At 50.0% G+C, this 16,290-nt stretch overlaps 1 protein-coding gene across 1 annotated transcript in view; it reads right to left on the bottom strand.

The window, feature by feature from the left end:
• The window catches only part of FANCA (FA complementation group A), a 36,857-nt gene that overhangs the window by 4,609 nt on the left and 15,958 nt on the right, over nucleotides 1-16,290 (bottom strand). The window contains exons 14-33 of the mRNA XM_048515323.1: nucleotides 15,418-15,553; nucleotides 14,819-14,929; nucleotides 14,230-14,325; nucleotides 13,769-13,828; nucleotides 12,165-12,253; nucleotides 11,251-11,311; nucleotides 11,020-11,069; nucleotides 10,749-10,825; nucleotides 9,448-9,555; nucleotides 8,287-8,429; nucleotides 6,643-6,713; nucleotides 6,406-6,505; nucleotides 5,996-6,195; nucleotides 5,686-5,782; nucleotides 4,457-4,633; nucleotides 3,535-3,608; nucleotides 2,743-2,871; nucleotides 1,700-1,790; nucleotides 1,069-1,238; nucleotides 303-408 (exon numbers count right to left, since the gene is read on the bottom strand). Of these exons, the coding sequence (XP_048371280.1) occupies nucleotides 303-408; nucleotides 1,069-1,238; nucleotides 1,700-1,790; nucleotides 2,743-2,871; nucleotides 3,535-3,608; nucleotides 4,457-4,633; nucleotides 5,686-5,782; nucleotides 5,996-6,195; nucleotides 6,406-6,505; nucleotides 6,643-6,713; nucleotides 8,287-8,429; nucleotides 9,448-9,555; nucleotides 10,749-10,825; nucleotides 11,020-11,069; nucleotides 11,251-11,311; nucleotides 12,165-12,253; nucleotides 13,769-13,828; nucleotides 14,230-14,325; nucleotides 14,819-14,929; nucleotides 15,418-15,553 (2,146 nt within the window). The remainder of the gene's footprint in view (nucleotides 1-302; nucleotides 409-1,068; nucleotides 1,239-1,699; nucleotides 1,791-2,742; nucleotides 2,872-3,534; nucleotides 3,609-4,456; nucleotides 4,634-5,685; nucleotides 5,783-5,995; nucleotides 6,196-6,405; nucleotides 6,506-6,642; nucleotides 6,714-8,286; nucleotides 8,430-9,447; nucleotides 9,556-10,748; nucleotides 10,826-11,019; nucleotides 11,070-11,250; nucleotides 11,312-12,164; nucleotides 12,254-13,768; nucleotides 13,829-14,229; nucleotides 14,326-14,818; nucleotides 14,930-15,417; nucleotides 15,554-16,290) is intronic.

The raw sequence follows: 16,290 nt of genomic DNA on the forward strand, positions 1-16,290 counted from the left end.
GCTAGAACAAATTTGGAACAGCAAATTTTGAATGAGATAGATAGACTAACTCTTAATGTGACCCCTTCCATCCAATTTGTTCCCCTGGCATAAAAGGGGATGGCACAGTGCCGCAAAGGGCAGACAGACCCATTGGTAGCATACCTATGCCAATGCAGACTATGGGCACAGCTGGCTATGCAACAAATTAATTAAGGATCATTCTCGCTGGTGGGGGGGAAAAAGCTTGGGTTGTTGTAAGCCTTAAAAGGAGTTGAAAGGATTTGATAAAGGACGGCTGCCCTTCCGAGTCCAGAACGCACCAGTTCCGTATTTACAAAACAAAAGAAGTCCTCGCAGTCCAAGGTGACCTCGTTCCCTTTCCACTGGGTTGTGATGAGAAGTGACGGAGGGAGACCCAAGAGCATCCTTAGGAAAAAACAAACAAAAACTCTGCGACCTTCAGGATGAAAAACCGCCCGTGCTCTGATTCAGAGAGAGTGGGTTTGCGGCAGTCCCCATTAGACTGCTAAGGAGCACCTTAGTCCTTTAAAATATGCAGGAAGGAAGCTGCCGCACTGCCTAATACTGCCTTCCAGTCCACAGACCCCTCCCTCTAGACCAGGGGTAGGGAACCTACAGCTCGAGAACCGCATGCGGCTCTTCTGCCCTTGCACTGTGGCTCCACGAGCCGAGCTGCCGGCCCCATCCTTGCCCACCCTGCAGGCAGCAGGGCAGGCGCACCAACTGCCCACGGAGCGGGGGCGGGCGCTTTCCCGGCAGCCGGCGAGGCCGAGCCACCGGCTTCATCCTTGCCCGCCCCGCAGGCAGCAGGGCGAGCGCATCCATGCGCTTCTCAGAATGAGCGGAGTAAAAGGTAAAAAAAACCCTGTATATATAGTGTTATTTTTATTTTAAATGTCAAAAATTATTTGCGGCTCCAAGTGTTTTCTTTTCCTGTGGAAAATGGGTCCAAATGGCTCTTTGAGTGTTAAAGGTTCCCTACCCCTGCTCTAGACAGAAGTGTTTTTAAGAGCTGCTTTCCCCTTTGCCTAGTCCTGGGCTTGCCAGAGACCTTCACCCCTGTACCTTGTTTGAAGGGTCAGCTCCTGCTGCCTGAGCAGCCTTCCCCCCTCGGCCGAATCTGCCCCCAGAGCTTTGGTCCGCTCCCGAAGCATCCTGAAGAGGAAGTGCTCCTCAGCCACATGGCTGTCGGGCAGGGCTCTCCTGTGCGCCAGTTCCACTTCCAGCAGCATCTCCTGCAAAGAGAGCGTCAGCTGGCTCAGCCGGCAGCTTCAACACAACCAGCAGAGAGGAGAAGGAAGCTCCCAGTGGCCGGCCGCATTACAACCCAGAGGCTTCGGCCTTGTGACTCACCCACGTAGTAACAAACCATAGATCTACACAGCTGCCCACCAGTACAGCAACCCGGCTGGTTTTGCCTCTCTAACCAGTCCTCCAAACTTCTCCCTCTCATTGCAAAAAACCAGGCACCCTTCTCTTTGGCTTGTCACAGCTGCCATGCTGCCGCACGTGAGAAGACACACGTGGACACGCAGCTATCAGCACGGCATCTGAGACGGCCTCTGGCGAGCACCACGAGTGGAGGGTTCATGGAGCAGCCAGACCAGGTGGCGAGATGGGCTTGGAAGTAGCTCTGCCCTTGGTCCCAACCCCACGCACCGAAAGCGGCAAACGCAAAAGAGAAGTTGTGTAGCACCTGCAATCGGCAATGGATCTCAGGGTTTCCTCTCCTCGGGGGAACGGAGTGTTTTGGCTTCTCCAAGTGGCCGTCATTGGACAACTCGGACCTGGAATGAGATGCAGTCAGCCATCACAGGATGGCCTCGGAATGGCCGAGAGAAACGGAGGTGTGCTGAAGCCGCCCTTCTCAGCACTTTCCAACATTTCCCTCACAGCATCTATGTAGCAGGATATCTTCACTATCATGTAAAAATATAACACTGACAAACCCAATTTCTTTTTTATAGTGCGTTCTTTGAATCTGCTTTTTTAAGAAGGGGAGGGGGAGACGAGCCCCCAACTGTGGTGCAGCATTACAGGCATGTTGTGGATGGAAGAACAGCTGAACACGGATTGGGAAGACAAGCTAGAACAGTGATAGCGAACCTTTTTGAGACCGAGTGCCCAAATTGCAACCCAAAACCCACTTATTAATTGCGAAGTGCCATCGTGGCAATTTAACCTGAATACTGAGGCTTTAAACGGTTGGCTCCGAGGCGTGCGTTACTCGGGAGTAAGCTTGGTGGTAGTCGTTGGCTTTGCTTTGAAGCAACCATGCAACTCTTCAAACGGGTGAATCACAACCCTAGGAGGGTTTACTCAGAAGCAAGTCCCATTGCCAGCAACCAAGCTTACTCCCAGGTAAAGGATCTTTGCATGAAAATCAGTTCTTTGCATGAAAATCAGTTCTTTGCATGAAAATCAGTGGGGTTTAACTTTACTTAACAGGGCTACCTACACTGCTTCCCCAAAACTAGGTCTTAGGTTTAATGCTAATAATCAAGTCTAGATGTGTGTGGGGGGGGGGGAATTCCCCCCCCCCCCACATGATGAACTGTTTACACATGCCCACAGAGAGGGCTCTGAGTGCCACCTCTGGCACCCGTGCCATAGGTTCGCCACCACTGAGCTAGAATTTAGTTTGTGGAAGGATCAAGTGTGCAACTGACCAAGAGGAAGTTTGGAAAGCAACCTGACCAGAGTCTATGCCCAGCAGGAGCTACCTGGGGAGCTGCCTACCTCTGGCAGAAATCCAGGATGGAGCTGATGAGAACAGCACTGGCCTCGCGCAGGTCCCCATCACAGCCTCCACGGGCAGCAGGGGCAGGGAGATAGTGCTGATACAAAGCCCAGTAATGGAACTCCTGCCTGCAAACACAGAACAGCCTGGACTGTAGTCACAGCAATCCAAGAGAAAACAAATAATGCTGGGAAACCTGCCCATTGCTACTTTAGAAAGGCTGGACTCTGGAGCTTTCGGGCATCAGGGTGTAGGACAAAGGGGGAAACGTGATTTATCTGGGCAATAATCTACACAGGCTTTGACCACAGGGAGGAAGGAGGGAGTCGCATGTGGGCCTCTGGAAAGATTCAGAGAGCATTTTTGCAAGTGAAAAGGCAATCTCTTCTTTCATGCATTGCAGATCTTCCTGCTGCAATGCGCCCTCAATTCTAAATATCTTTTCTGTCTCTTTTTAGCAGTGGAAGACCAAGCCCGTGAGGGAAGCCCCCTAAGCCCAAGCCCCTAAGGGAAGGCTGACCTCATTCGTAGAGGTCCAGAGCAGCCTTTCTGGTTCTCAGGGTGAATACAGATCCACTTTTTTGAGCAGGCCGTGAACCAAACTGGAAGCCGTCTGTACAACACACACAGGCCCAAGTACACTCGGCCACCCCAAGATAAAGCAGATGTTTTGTGGAAATGCCCTCCTGTTGGCCTGACAACTGAAGGCAGCCTGCCCGCATCCAACAATGGAACAGACTTTCTTGGGCAGCTTATTTGCTACAGCTTCAGTAGGACTTTGTTGCGGGCACCTTTCGGAAGCAGAAAGGACGTCTTCATCAGGATGGACTCCTAGTTCCAGCTGCAGCCACTCCTGGAGGGTCAACTGTACAAAAGCAAAGTGACTCAGAACCGAAGAGAAAACACCAAGAGCAGCCACTCCCTCTCACCAAGGCCGGCCTGCTCCAGATATCTGTAAGCATTCTGGGCAGAAATTGAGATGCCCGCTACAATCCATGAAGCTTCAAAGCGCCCTGTGGCCTTTAACATGTCCTCCACCCTTATAATCTGTGCGCCCTGTTCCACTGGAGGAACACATGGGAGGGCAGTTCCAACAGCTGGGACTTAAGAAATGTGTAGGCAGCCCTTCCTCTCTCTGCAAGGCAAGCATTAACTCTGGGGGCTAAAGAGTTTGTTCTAAAAGAGTTTGTTCATGTGATATGACTACGGTTGAAACACTTGTCCATTCTTTGTTTCTATGCCCTAAATACAATAAGATACGCATGAAATACATGAATTCCATTTTCTTGCAATCTTCTCAGTGGCATGAGTGTTATAAGATACCCAATCTCCTGAACAGCTCTGATGTGCTCTTTTGTGAAACTGCTGCAAATTTTATACTGGAAATTAGTAGTTTTAACTGCATTTCTTAACCTTGCTTTGTTCTAAAATTTTGTCCTGTTTTATATGCCAATAAAGGCTTGTGTTGTGTGAAACTCTGGGGGGCCAGTGGTAGCCAAGTGGCAAGGCAGGCATAAGGGGTTCAAAGCACTCCCATCAAAAAAGCCCCACAACATTGATTACGCATTAACTGAAGTTGCGCTGCATAATACTCACATCTGAAGGACACAGTAGCCCAGATCAGCTGAGTCTACTGGGAGGGGGGTATTTATGTCCCTGCCAGATGCAGTGGGGACTTCACAGCATGGGTGGAGGTCAGTCACGGTATTTTACCTGGAATGTTTTCTCTTGCAAGAGTCTCTTAAAGCACGTTTGCTTCCACAAGCAGAGGGCAGCTTTCTGGTAGCCGAGGGCAGAGTGGGATAAAGGCCTCCAAGGAAACTCAGCCAGGTCTCCTCCGCAGCTGGTGCCTCGAGCTTCCACACTGAGCCGCGGCACAACGTATAGGAGCTGCAAGAGGAAGCAGCACAAGGCAACAATGACTAGGAGCAGCAGTGACGTAGGAGGTTAAGAGCTCGTGTATCTAATCTGGAGGAACCGGGTTTGATTCCCAGCTCTGCCGCCTGAGCTGTGGAGGCTTATCTGGGGAATTCAGATTAGCCTGGGCACTCCCACACACGCCAGCTGGGTGACCTTGGGCTAGTCACAGCTTCTCGGAGCTCTCTCAGCCCCACCCACCTCACAGGGTGTTTGTTGTTAGGGGGGAAGGGCAAGGAGATTGTAAGCCCCTTTGAGTATCCTGCAGGAGAGAAAGGGGGGATATAAATCCAAACTCTTCTCTTCTTCTCTTCTACCCCCCAGCCCAGCGCAGCATCCCACCAGGTGGGCAGGGGCTGCAGCTCAGTGGGAAAGCTTCTGCTCAGCACATGCAGGGTTGCAGGTTCAATTCCCAGCACTGCCAGTTAACAGACGATGTGAAAGACCCCAGTCTGAGACCCTGGAGAGCAGCCGCCAGCCAGAGTAGGCAAGGCTGCGCCCTCGATGGCCTCCTTCAGCATAGGGCAGCATCCTGGATTCTGCACCGCCGGCTCCACGCCCTCTACTGTGATGCAGAATCCAGGACGGTTGCCTTCTTAATGTCCCTCTCCCCCACACACCCATGAATCTGCCCTAGACTGAAGCAGGCCATCAAGGGACCAGTGAGCCTTGTCTACTCTACTGATTACCTCACTGGTCCACCTGACAACATGGCAGGACCAGACTTCTTCCTGGGAACTACCCTGCCCACCAAGCAGTAGCACGGATTAAATTTCAATATGCTGGAACTCAGAAATGCTGAAAAGTCACAAAAGGGGGGGGAGGGGGGAGGAAAACAAGGACGAGAGCAGCTTTGTTGCCTGCAGAAACCTGACCCATCACCTGGAGAGAGGTTGAGACAGAAACTGCAGTTCAGCAGCACATAAAAGCACCTGACAACCAACATCTGTAATGGAATAAAGATGCATTGAACCTCGTTCTTGACTGAGTGCAGAATATCCAGTGTCCCCCACCCCACCCCTTACCTTTTTTACAAAACCAGGATGAATTGAGGTGATTAGGAACTCAGGAGAAGAGGAAGAATACTTGCATAGAGAATAAGCGACAGCTGCTGTACAAAACCTACAGAAGGAAAAATAAATATTATTGACCAGCTACTAGCGCAGTCCCTTTGGAAAGATCTTTTCAGAAAATGCCAGTAAGGCACAAGGGCTCCGATCAGAAATCAGAGGAACAAGTCTTAGCCTATAGACGTGCAATCCTAGTCGTGTTCATGGCTTCATTCTAAGGAAAGATTTCTTCTCCGGCCCGCATTGGATGGCGAAAGCGGCTTACCGCATGCAGAAGACTGTTGACTCTCCTGTCCTGCAGGCCAAGAGATGATCCCAGAGTTTAGCCACAGGCAGGCCTCTGGCAGTGACACCGTGTGGAACCCAGGAGTAGATATCCACTTCCGGAATCAAAGATTCAACTTCATTTAAATGGACCACAAAGACAGCCAGGCCTATGATGTGAGCATCACTGAGAGAAGGACCCTGCAATAGCCAGAGAGAATAAACCCCTCGCGGAAGCTGCAAGCAAGAGCTTTAACACCTCTTTAAAGTGACTCGTACTCAGGGACTCCAACATACGCTTGGCAAAGGGAGGATGGCCAATAGGAATCCTCTGCTCCCTCTCCACCTTCAATTGCTTGCTATCTGGGTTGCTTCAGTGACAGCAGCAACTAATCCCTTTAGGAAACCAACCTGATGATAAATAAGCTGGCAGAGCCGGCTGAGCAGGGAAGGCAAGAGTTGCCGGTGTCCACAAACCATTTTCACGAAGAGGGATGGCCAGATCCCTTGCCTGCAGGACACATAAGCCATGTGGTCAGGGGGCTGCTAGACCAAAGTCTGCCTTTTTGCCCAGCAAAGCTGGGGCCCAAATGGCCTGTCCATGTTGAACCAGGATGAACTAAGTGCAAAAACACAGTGTTATTTTACCTGTCCGGAGGACTGAAGTAGGAAGCAGCCATTACATTCTGGCAAAATGATGTCAGCAGAAGATCAATGACCTGAAACAGGCAGACATGACTACTGCAGAGCATGCAGTTCTGTAGCTGGTATGCCCAGGTGTCCATTCTCAAGAATGAGAGGTCTAATTCTTTAGCGCTGCCTTAGGGGGATGGCCAAGGAACCAGCCAACAGCTCAACAAACCTAAAGTCACTGCCCTGTGGCTGGGTGGGACCCCAACTTCTCCCTTCCAAGAAATGGAACTTCAAAGGCACTTCATTTTTCCCGCTCTCCTAAGAACATAAGAACGAGCCTGCTGGATCAGACCAGAGTCCATCTAGTCCAGCACTCTGCTACTCGCAGTGGCCCACCAGGTGCCTTTGGGAGCTCACATGCAGGAGGTGAAAGCAATGGCCTTTTGTGGCTGTTGCTCCCGAGCACCTGGTCTGCTAAGGCATTTGCAATCTGAGATCGAGGAGGATCAAGATTGGTAGCCATAGATCGACTTCTCCTCCATAAATCTGTCCAAGCCCCTTTTAAAGTTATCCAGGTTAGTGGCCATCACCACCTCCTGTGGCAGCATATTCCAAACACCAATCACACGTTGCGTGAAGAAGTGTTTCCTTTTATTAGTCCTAATTCTTCCCCCCAGCATTTTCAATGGATGCCCCCTGGTTCTAGTATTGTGAGAAAGAGAGAAAAAATTCTCTCTGTCAACATTTTCTACCCCATGCATAATTTTATAGACTTCAATCTCCAACTGCAATGCTAAGGAAATGCCATTCTTTCACAAGCTAGCAGGATCATTACTACTTGGAGAGCTGTCTAGTACAAGTACGCACAGGCATCAATTGGACAGTCTCTGTGATATCACCTGTTCTGCTCCCCCCACCCCCACACATACTATAACCCTAAGGAAAGTGCTTCACCTGTGAAGTCAGGGCTGGCATAGGAATTGTAACTGATTAGTGGTGAAGAAGAATTGGAGAATCCTGTCAGCACCCATGATTTAGCTTTTGAAAAAAGCCATACACACACACAACACAAAATCAACCCCACAGAACCCAAGCATGTGTGCACGTAGGAAACAGCAGTGCCTCTTCAATGTCTCATCTATATATTGGAGACTGGAAGTCCTGTGGGCAGGGAATCAGTCATTTATGAATTTGTTCTCTCCAGCACTTAGCACGCCATTAACTGCTCTGGAATGGCTGAAAAATGACCCATAAAATGGTTGTAAATCACTGATAATGACAATGCTTGTTGGGTACTAAAAAAACTCTGGGAAATTCTTGCAGACAACTAGCTTCATAAGTTCAGGGCCAACACACAGAACTCTGACCAGAAATGGCCACTGTGGTCCTGCAGGAACACGTGAACAGAGGAAACTGCATGTTCAACGCTGATTTATTCATTGCAGGTTAGAGAAGCGGTAACTGCATCATCCTCTGATGTCGCAGAATTTAATACCTGAGTTCCCAAAGGAAATGTGGCTGACACAAACACAGTCAACAGTCAAAAACCACATCCAGGCTTCACAGCCTGGGCTATTCTTGCAGGCCACAAAGTTTATATTTTGTCCCTCATCTGCCTCAGCCGAGAGCATGATCAGGAGAGGCCATTGCTGCACACACCTCTTGGTCCTGCTGCTGCACTTCAGGGACAGAAAGGTGAAGCTTGATTCTAAGGTTTAGCAAAGCTACTTCATCCTCATCTTTCGTACGACCCAGGACACCTGCAAGTTTCTCAGATATAACAGCCACTTGAGCAGGCACACCTGCAATGCACAGGAAAAGAACAAACAAGGTGACTTTGCTTGCAGGTGGAGAAGACAACAGCAGGTACATCTGGCAGCCAATGCCTCTTTAGCAATAAAAAGCCTCACGTGTATTGTGGAAGGCTTTCATAGCTGGAATCACTTGGGTGTTGTAGGGTTTCCGGGTTGTATAGCCGTGTTCCAGTAGCATTTTCTCCTGACGTTTCGCCTGCCATCTGTGGCTGGCATCTTCAGACGATCCAGATGCTACTGGAACATGGCCAAACAACCTGGAAACCCTACAACACCCCAAAAGTCTCACAAATTATCCCATCAGCATGGGCAGACTCAGCTACACACGATTTTCACCCAACCAGAAAGAATAAGGAGTTTTCATCAAGTAAGAATTCAGCTGATGAGCAAAGATGCACTCGAGCTCTATGAGTACAGTCCAGCTATTGTTGGTGGCGGTCTCTATGGATGTGTTTTGTGTGTTTTTATATGCAAGAAAAATAAAAAAGTGTTATTTAAATAGAAGTGTGGTCAAGCAATCCAAAGTGAATTCAGCTTTCATGTATCTAAGTGGACAATCAACTTGCCCAAGTCCCTTTTGGAAGAGACAAGCACGGATTTGGTCAAGCATGAAGCAGCCCAGGATATTCACTTCCTTTGCCTGGGACGCCACCTGGACAGCTCACCTGCAGCTGGCTCTTCTCTGACCCCCTTTCAAGCTCCACAAGCTGTGTATGTGAAGGGGGAGGGGCTTGCACCAGCCAGCATCCGCCCACACACACCTGCTTTGTCTCCACATTTGAATTGCCTGAAGATGCATCACAGCTCTTTGCCCCTTGGTCACCAACTGTCCAGCTCTCAACCTTGACCTACCCCCTCCCCTTTCACTGGGAGCTGAGGGGGCTTCCCCCAACTTTTGGGGGATCAGGAAAATTGTACATGGAATTCATTAGCAGTTACTACTTGAACTACAGGCTCACGTGGTTTATAAGGAAGTCACAGGCTTCATTTTATCCCAAGCATTTACCATCTTGCATGCTTTGGTCCGTAACCAGCTGTTTCAGGGCTCTGAGTTCAGCCTTCAATAGTTCTAAGGGCTGCTTGAGGTCACCTCTCTTAGTTTCAGAACAGCCACCTGCAGAATGGAAGAAGAGTGGAACAGATAAGAAAGAAGAGGGCTCTCTCCTCTTGTCTGCAGCAGCCAGATGAAGGAGAAAAAAAATCCATCAATCTCCTGAAGCAGTGGAATAGTGGTTAAGAGCAGGTGTACTCTAATCTGGAGGAACCCGGTTTGATTCCCCACTCTGCCACTTAAGCTGTGGAGGTTTATCTGGGGAATTCACGCCAGCTGGGTGACCTTGGGCTAGTCACAGTTCTTCGGAGCTCTCTCAGCCTCACCTACCTCACAGGGTGTTTGTTGTGAGGGGGGAAGGGCAAGGAGATTGTAAGCCCCTTTGAGTCTCCTTACAGGAGAGAAAGGGGGGATATAAATCCAAACTCCTCTTCTTGAAGTAGCTGGCAGAGACACATCCCGGGATTCCCCCTCTGCCCACGCACAATCAGTAGGACTCTCAGCTGAAACGGAAAAGCCCACCCAAGTCTAAATTCCACACAGAGTGTGGAGAGGGGCCAGGCCACATGCTCTCCAAGAAGCGCTACACCAGCTGAGCAGCATCCTGTAAGGCACACCGGAGAGGGTCTCGAGAAGGAATTCTCCGAATGAGAATCTTCCATGAGAGCTCACCCGCTCCACGCAGTCTTGCCCAAGGGAAGGACTTTTACAAAACAAGACAAGCTGTCTCCTCCTTGCACTCTAAGCGGACTGCACCAAAGATAATGCAGGCAGAACAGCAGAATAGCAAATTGTTCAATGAAAAGTGAGCAGCACAACCACTAGAGGACCCCACAGGACCACAGAAGCTGCCACGGCCACTGCCTTGCCCTTGCTGATCTCTGCACTTTCGCAGCAGGGCCTGGAGCTCTGCAAATGTGGCAGCTGCAGCAGCAGCAGCCTTTTTTATGTACATCTGTCCCAGTTCAGTTTTTGTAAGATTTGCATTCCTGCAACCCTGCTGCTAACCCACAGGCTGAAGACACGGCTGCCTCTCTTCCCCCGATCCCCGTGCGGCCAAGAACCTGCAGCATCCCCCAAAGGCCGGCTGTGCACTGCAGAAACTGCCAGCATTGCAGCAACAGAACATGCTCCACCCGTGCATTATCCAGAGCATCAAAAAGTACCCACAACAGAAATTGGCTGCCACACTTGGGAAAATGCCAGCCTCTTTTCACAACAATAATTCAAGCAGAAGGCATCTCAAATTCTCTCACCTTGTAAGAACTTCTCTTTAACAGACTGACATTCTTCAATAAACCTGGAATACATATTCGGAGGAATCTTTTCAGCCCTGTTTTAAGGAGACACAAACAAAACAGCCATGTTTAGGTCAGGCTGTAACAAGAACTATGAGATTAAGGTCACTTTCCATCTCGAAAGAATATTTCTGCACTTGACCCATTGAAAGGAAACGTGGCAGCCAAAGCCAGCTGGCAACTAGCCAGCTAAGAGAAGCAACCAGCCCTTCCAGTCCACCTTCTTTACCTCTTTAGGGCATCTATTAAAGTCATGTGTGAATCTGGTGTTTCAGGGAGCTGCAAGTAAAAATAGTTTAAATTCAGAAATGTTATATATTGGCTTCTAAATTTTGCCAGTGAGTCACTCAGTGTTTATTTCACAGAGAATACATATCTATATTTTTTAAAGCATGCATACAAAAATAGCCAAACGTTTAAAAATGACATTTGTCAAGGGGAAAAAAATGAAGATACTAACCAAACGTGGCATGAGCAAAGCGGGAAGGAAACGGGCAGTGTAATAGGGCCTCCTGAAGACACTGAAAGCAGATGGGGGGAGGTTAATTACAGCTGAACTATCCTGCACAAACAAAACTAACCAGGGTGGAAGGCTAAAACCAGCAGGACAAAAATCACCAATCTTTCATAATGCCCAGAGCACGGGTGTTTTGTTCCTTCGGGGGCCTGGGAGGATACCGTCTCCAGCAATTAAACACAAACTCATCGGGTGAAAGCCAGTACATCAGCAGCCTGCAGAGAACTAATGATGCCTTTTCTCTCCCAAATGATGAGGAGACATGCCCTTCACCTTCGAATTCACCCCAATATTTTAACCCTTGAGATGACGACATTCTATTCATGAGTTGGAACCCAGCTGTGAACTGGCAGCTGGCAGAAAGAAGGGTGCATAGAGCACTTGAGCACTTATAGATGCTAATGGCTCTGGCCAAAAGGGGACAATTGCTGACCATCTTGCATCTTGTGCCAATGCAACAGAGGAGGAAACAGCCAAATGGTTAGAATATCTTCTCTCTTCCTCTGTGTGGCTGGAAAATCTGAACCACCCCCACATCGGGGGAGGGGAACCCTCCCAAGGGGTTTATAAATTCCCAGGACACGGAGAAGAAGCTCTCTTATCTTCTGACAGGAAACCTGAGGAGGGATAACCCGCCCCTTTTCCCAGAACAAGCCCCACTGAACTGACAAGACACAGTTTTTAGCAGAGGCCAAGAGATCTGTGCCTGAGAAGTGCAGCAGCAGCCGGCATAAAGCACCAACAGCTTCCAGGGCCCTCTCTGGCTCCCACTTCAATTCCTCCTCCTTTCTGCTTTGCCCACTCTGTTTCTGAAACACAATTGGGAGAGGACGGCCGTCTAGGCAAGGGTTCCGTACCTGGCTTCCAACACAACTGCAGGAATCTTCCTCGTGTCTGCAAATATCTGGACAGCCTTTTCAACATCTTGAAGCGCCTGACAGTGTGGCTGAGGAACACAGGCAACAAAGAGAAAAGGGAACTGTTTCATCTCCTTTTGCACAGGTGATTAAACCTCTCTCGGATGTTCTTTTGTGCACTGGACCATCCCACCCACCCCCCTCCAGTTGTGAACGACTCAGCCACATAAAACACTTGTGAATCATGGAGGAAACGACAGCCCCAGCAGAGAGAAGGAGGGCTGCAAAGACTGTCTTTTGAAGAGAAGATGCTCAAGCGCCCCTCCTAAATCGAACACATGTTAAGTCTTGGGACTGAAGTACCCAGAACAGCTTTCACCAGACCTTGGCAGGAGGCAAGTTAATGTCTGGTGCAAATGGGCCTTTAGCAATAACCACCAAACTCTGTCAAAACGACCATGCCAGCCAAGTCGACTTTGTGAATCTCCTCACAACCCAATAGAAGCAAAGGAATTAAAAGGGAGCCACCTATAACCTGGGATACACTGAGAAACGGGAATTAGATCACCCTAAAAATGGAACTTGGAGAGGGTCCTCATGCCAATGGGGGCAGTTTTATTTTCACATTGAGGCAACCAAAGCACACAACGCCCACAACCAAACCAATATAGGTAAGAAGGAATGCCACACTCTTGTTGAAACAAGCCTGCCAAGTCACGTTTCTGTCTCCTGGACACTCAACTGGATACCTTGAATGCCCCACGGCTCTTCTCTGAGAACAGGCTGCAGGAGCAAACCTCTCTCTTTGAAGAAAGCCTGTTCAGGCCTACACTAGAGAAAAGAAGGATGCTGCCTGGAAAACAAGGCTGTTAAGAGGGGGAAGCCAGAGGACGGAGGACGGCAGTTCTGGAAAGAAGCAGCAAAGCCAAGAAAAACTCAGACCTGACTCAAGTCTTTTTTTAAAGATGGGGCTTCAGCCTGAGCCCAACAGAGGTCCCCTTGAAAGAGGTTGGGACCCTGAGGGAAAGGCAGGCTGGCTCAGGGGGCTGACAGTCCTTCCCTCGTTTGGTTTCCCTTGGCATCTCTCTGAAGATGCCATAGATGTGAGCAAAACGTTAGGAGCAAAAACGACCAGACCACGGCTACGCAGCCTGGAAAACCCACAACAGCCAGTTGTGCTTCTCGTGTTACAGTTTGGGACACCAAGTTCCACGTCAGTCCCTGAGGACAAATGCTCAGGATGAGTCCTGGGGGGCTGTTACCACAGCGCTTCTGTCCATCTTGGAGGCACCCCCACCAGACTCTTCATCACAGCCACTGCTGATTGGCCAGGCCAAGTGTCTCCCCGCAGCCAATTACTTCAGGTGTTTTTTGCTGCTTTATGGACAGCGTTGGCCAAACAGGTGTGACTGTTCTGAGGTTTACTGTTTTGTCATATGTCTACGGACAGACCTCCATGTCAGCCACCTGGGCCCTCTGTGAAGTTAGGTGGAGGAAATGGTGAGATTTAAATATTCCATATAAGTACATACACACATGGGGGTACTGCAAATGCAAGAGGTAGCCAGGCTTATTAGAAATTAGCCTGGGTGGTTCTTGGGTACCTGCACAGCATCCTTTGTGGAAGATAAATCCTCATAGAGGCCCATGTCTTCTATCGCAATCTGGAAAGAGACGCACAGCAGACAAGGAAACAGGTGAGGCTTAAGGTGAACCTAGGTCATCGCAGGAGTGGAATTTGGTATCTCCAGATAAACTGGTTTCATCAGTCTCTGCCAGCATGGCCAATTGGCCATGCTGGCAGGGGCTGATGGGAATTGTAGTCCATAACATCTGGAGTGCCAAAGGTTTGCCACCACGGACCTAGGCCCAGGCCCAAACCCTGCCTGTGCTTAGCCCTAGTAGAGTTGAGTTTGGGCTGAGAGCCCTCCCGCTCTGCAGGAAAGCTACAGACTTCAACCACATCTGGGACGGGGACACAGCTTCTAGATAGAACCTGAGCCCCAGCAGTTCCCTCTTTAGAAAGCGGCTCAGAAAAAATGATGGAAAAGTTCTCTGCACTGACCTTGAAATCTGCCAGCCGAGTTTTGGCCAGAGCGATATATTCCAGCAGAACGGGGCGGTATTTAGCAGGCACGAAAGGAGGATGCATGATGTGGACCTGGAGAGTTCAGAGCAGTGCCAGCGTTGCCAGTCAATAACTCGCTGCCTGACAGGCAACCTCGCCGCTCTTCGAGCTGGAGACCCACCTCGAGCTCTCTTGTGCTGGAGCCAAAACCCAGAACCGCCACGAGCAAGTTGCTGAGCAGCAGAGGCCAGAAACTCCCACCTTTGGACTTGAAGAGGCTCATCTGACACCCTCTGGAGGGCAGGAAGCAGGAGATGGACCATTCCAGCAGCACCAAGGGCTGAGGCCCCACTTCTGAACTGTGCTGTGAAATCTGATTTCCCAAGCAGCATTTACTGCACGCCCCTCGCATGGTAGCGCTGCACTGTCGTTCAGCAAGCGCAGGTTTGCAATGGCAGCTCTCTCCTGGCCTGTGATGCAGCGGCTGACCAGAAAGCTCTGAATGTTTCATGTGGGAGGGGAATGTGCTCGAGCTGCCGTCCAACTGGAAAAAAGCTGTGGATCTGCCTCTCCAGGAGCTGCTCACCTTCAAATACTGAGGGGCTTCAAAGGGCACCAGCTCTGACAGGAACTGGAAGAGGAAGACCACGGCCTTCTTGCTGCTGCCATGGAAACCACTGGCACTCCCAAAGGCAAGCTGAAAAGAGACAGCAATGCCTTTCAGCCAGTGCGCGGAGCAGACATCTGATACGGCCAGCCCAAGAGACACGCATCCCGCCCGCAAAATGGCCGGGGCCAAGATCTGCTCCCATCTGCCCCGCTGGCACCGTCTATATCTTGCAGGCAGCACTTTGGTTAATGCAGGCTTTTGGGGACAACATCTCATGGCCTCAGCGTGTGGCCCACCACAGCACCGAGATCCTTCTCAGCGGCTTGGTCTAGCTGGTGTCCCCTGATTGATGTAGACAGCAGCATTCTTCTCCTGACATCCCCCTTTCCTTTGTATGAGCAAGGACATGCACCCAAAAGGCAACGCTGCATTCTTCTCTGGGGTCTAGGACTGTCTGGTCCCGATTTGTCCCAGCCAAGGGCCCCAGCCTCCCCCCACACCCACACCCACACACAGAGGCCTTGCAGACGTGTCCTTGTCACTCAGAGGGCAGCTTTGGAGGCAGCTTCCCTTACCTTAAACCATTCAGAATAAGGCGTGAACAGCGCAGGTCTTCTGGTGGCTGCTCGCGGCGCATTAAGAATGCCGCGGATCAAGCTTTCCAGGTCGTAGTTCTTAAAGCCTTTTGTCAACAGGTGGCCCAAGAGATCTAGAAGGAATGCAGCAAAATCCCCAGATCATCACACGTCTGTGGGGCAACCTCAGCCCAGTGCTCAGCTGCAGCTAAAGACCACTTTGCAATGAAAGAATTTGTGATGGCTGATAACAGAGTTCTACCTTGAAACTGCAGATTCAGGAGACACTTTTGCACCCAAATTCAGAACCCCTCAGTGTTCAGCACAGCTGCCTTTAGTGGCTACCTGCTTCTAGAATGCAACAGCTATTGAGCCCTCTATACCAGAGCATTCGCAGCCCTGGGGATAGCAGTGGTCAACTGCACCGGTAGCGACATTACGTAAGAGCTGCGTGTTTCCAGTGGGTCAAGCAACAGGATATTGGGAAGACTAGAAATATAAGAATGCATAGCACCAGCCTCGCCGGTGGATCGCGGACTCGAGAGTCCATCTTAGTCCAGCTCTCTGCCTACTTCCACAGTAGCCCACCAGGTGCCTTGTTTCTTCACGCAGGAGGTGAAAGCAATGGCCTTCAAGCTGCTGCTGCTGCTCCCTTACAATCTGGTCTCGTTATTACATAAGGCATTTGGTAAAATCTCAGACTGGCGGAGCATCAAAGATTGTGGTTTCGAGATCACTCTCCTCCCGCAATCTGTCCAAGCTTCTCCTTTTAAAGCTATCCAGGTTGCGGCCATCACCACCTCCTGCAGCATATTCCAAACAATTAACGCCAATCATTGTGCAGAAGTGCTTCCCTTTACAAGTCCTAATTCT

This window comes from Sphaerodactylus townsendi, linkage group LG14 (assembly GCF_021028975.2).
Source record: "Sphaerodactylus townsendi isolate TG3544 linkage group LG14, MPM_Stown_v2.3, whole genome shotgun sequence".
NCBI lineage: Eukaryota > Metazoa > Chordata > Lepidosauria > Squamata > Sphaerodactylidae > Sphaerodactylus > Sphaerodactylus townsendi.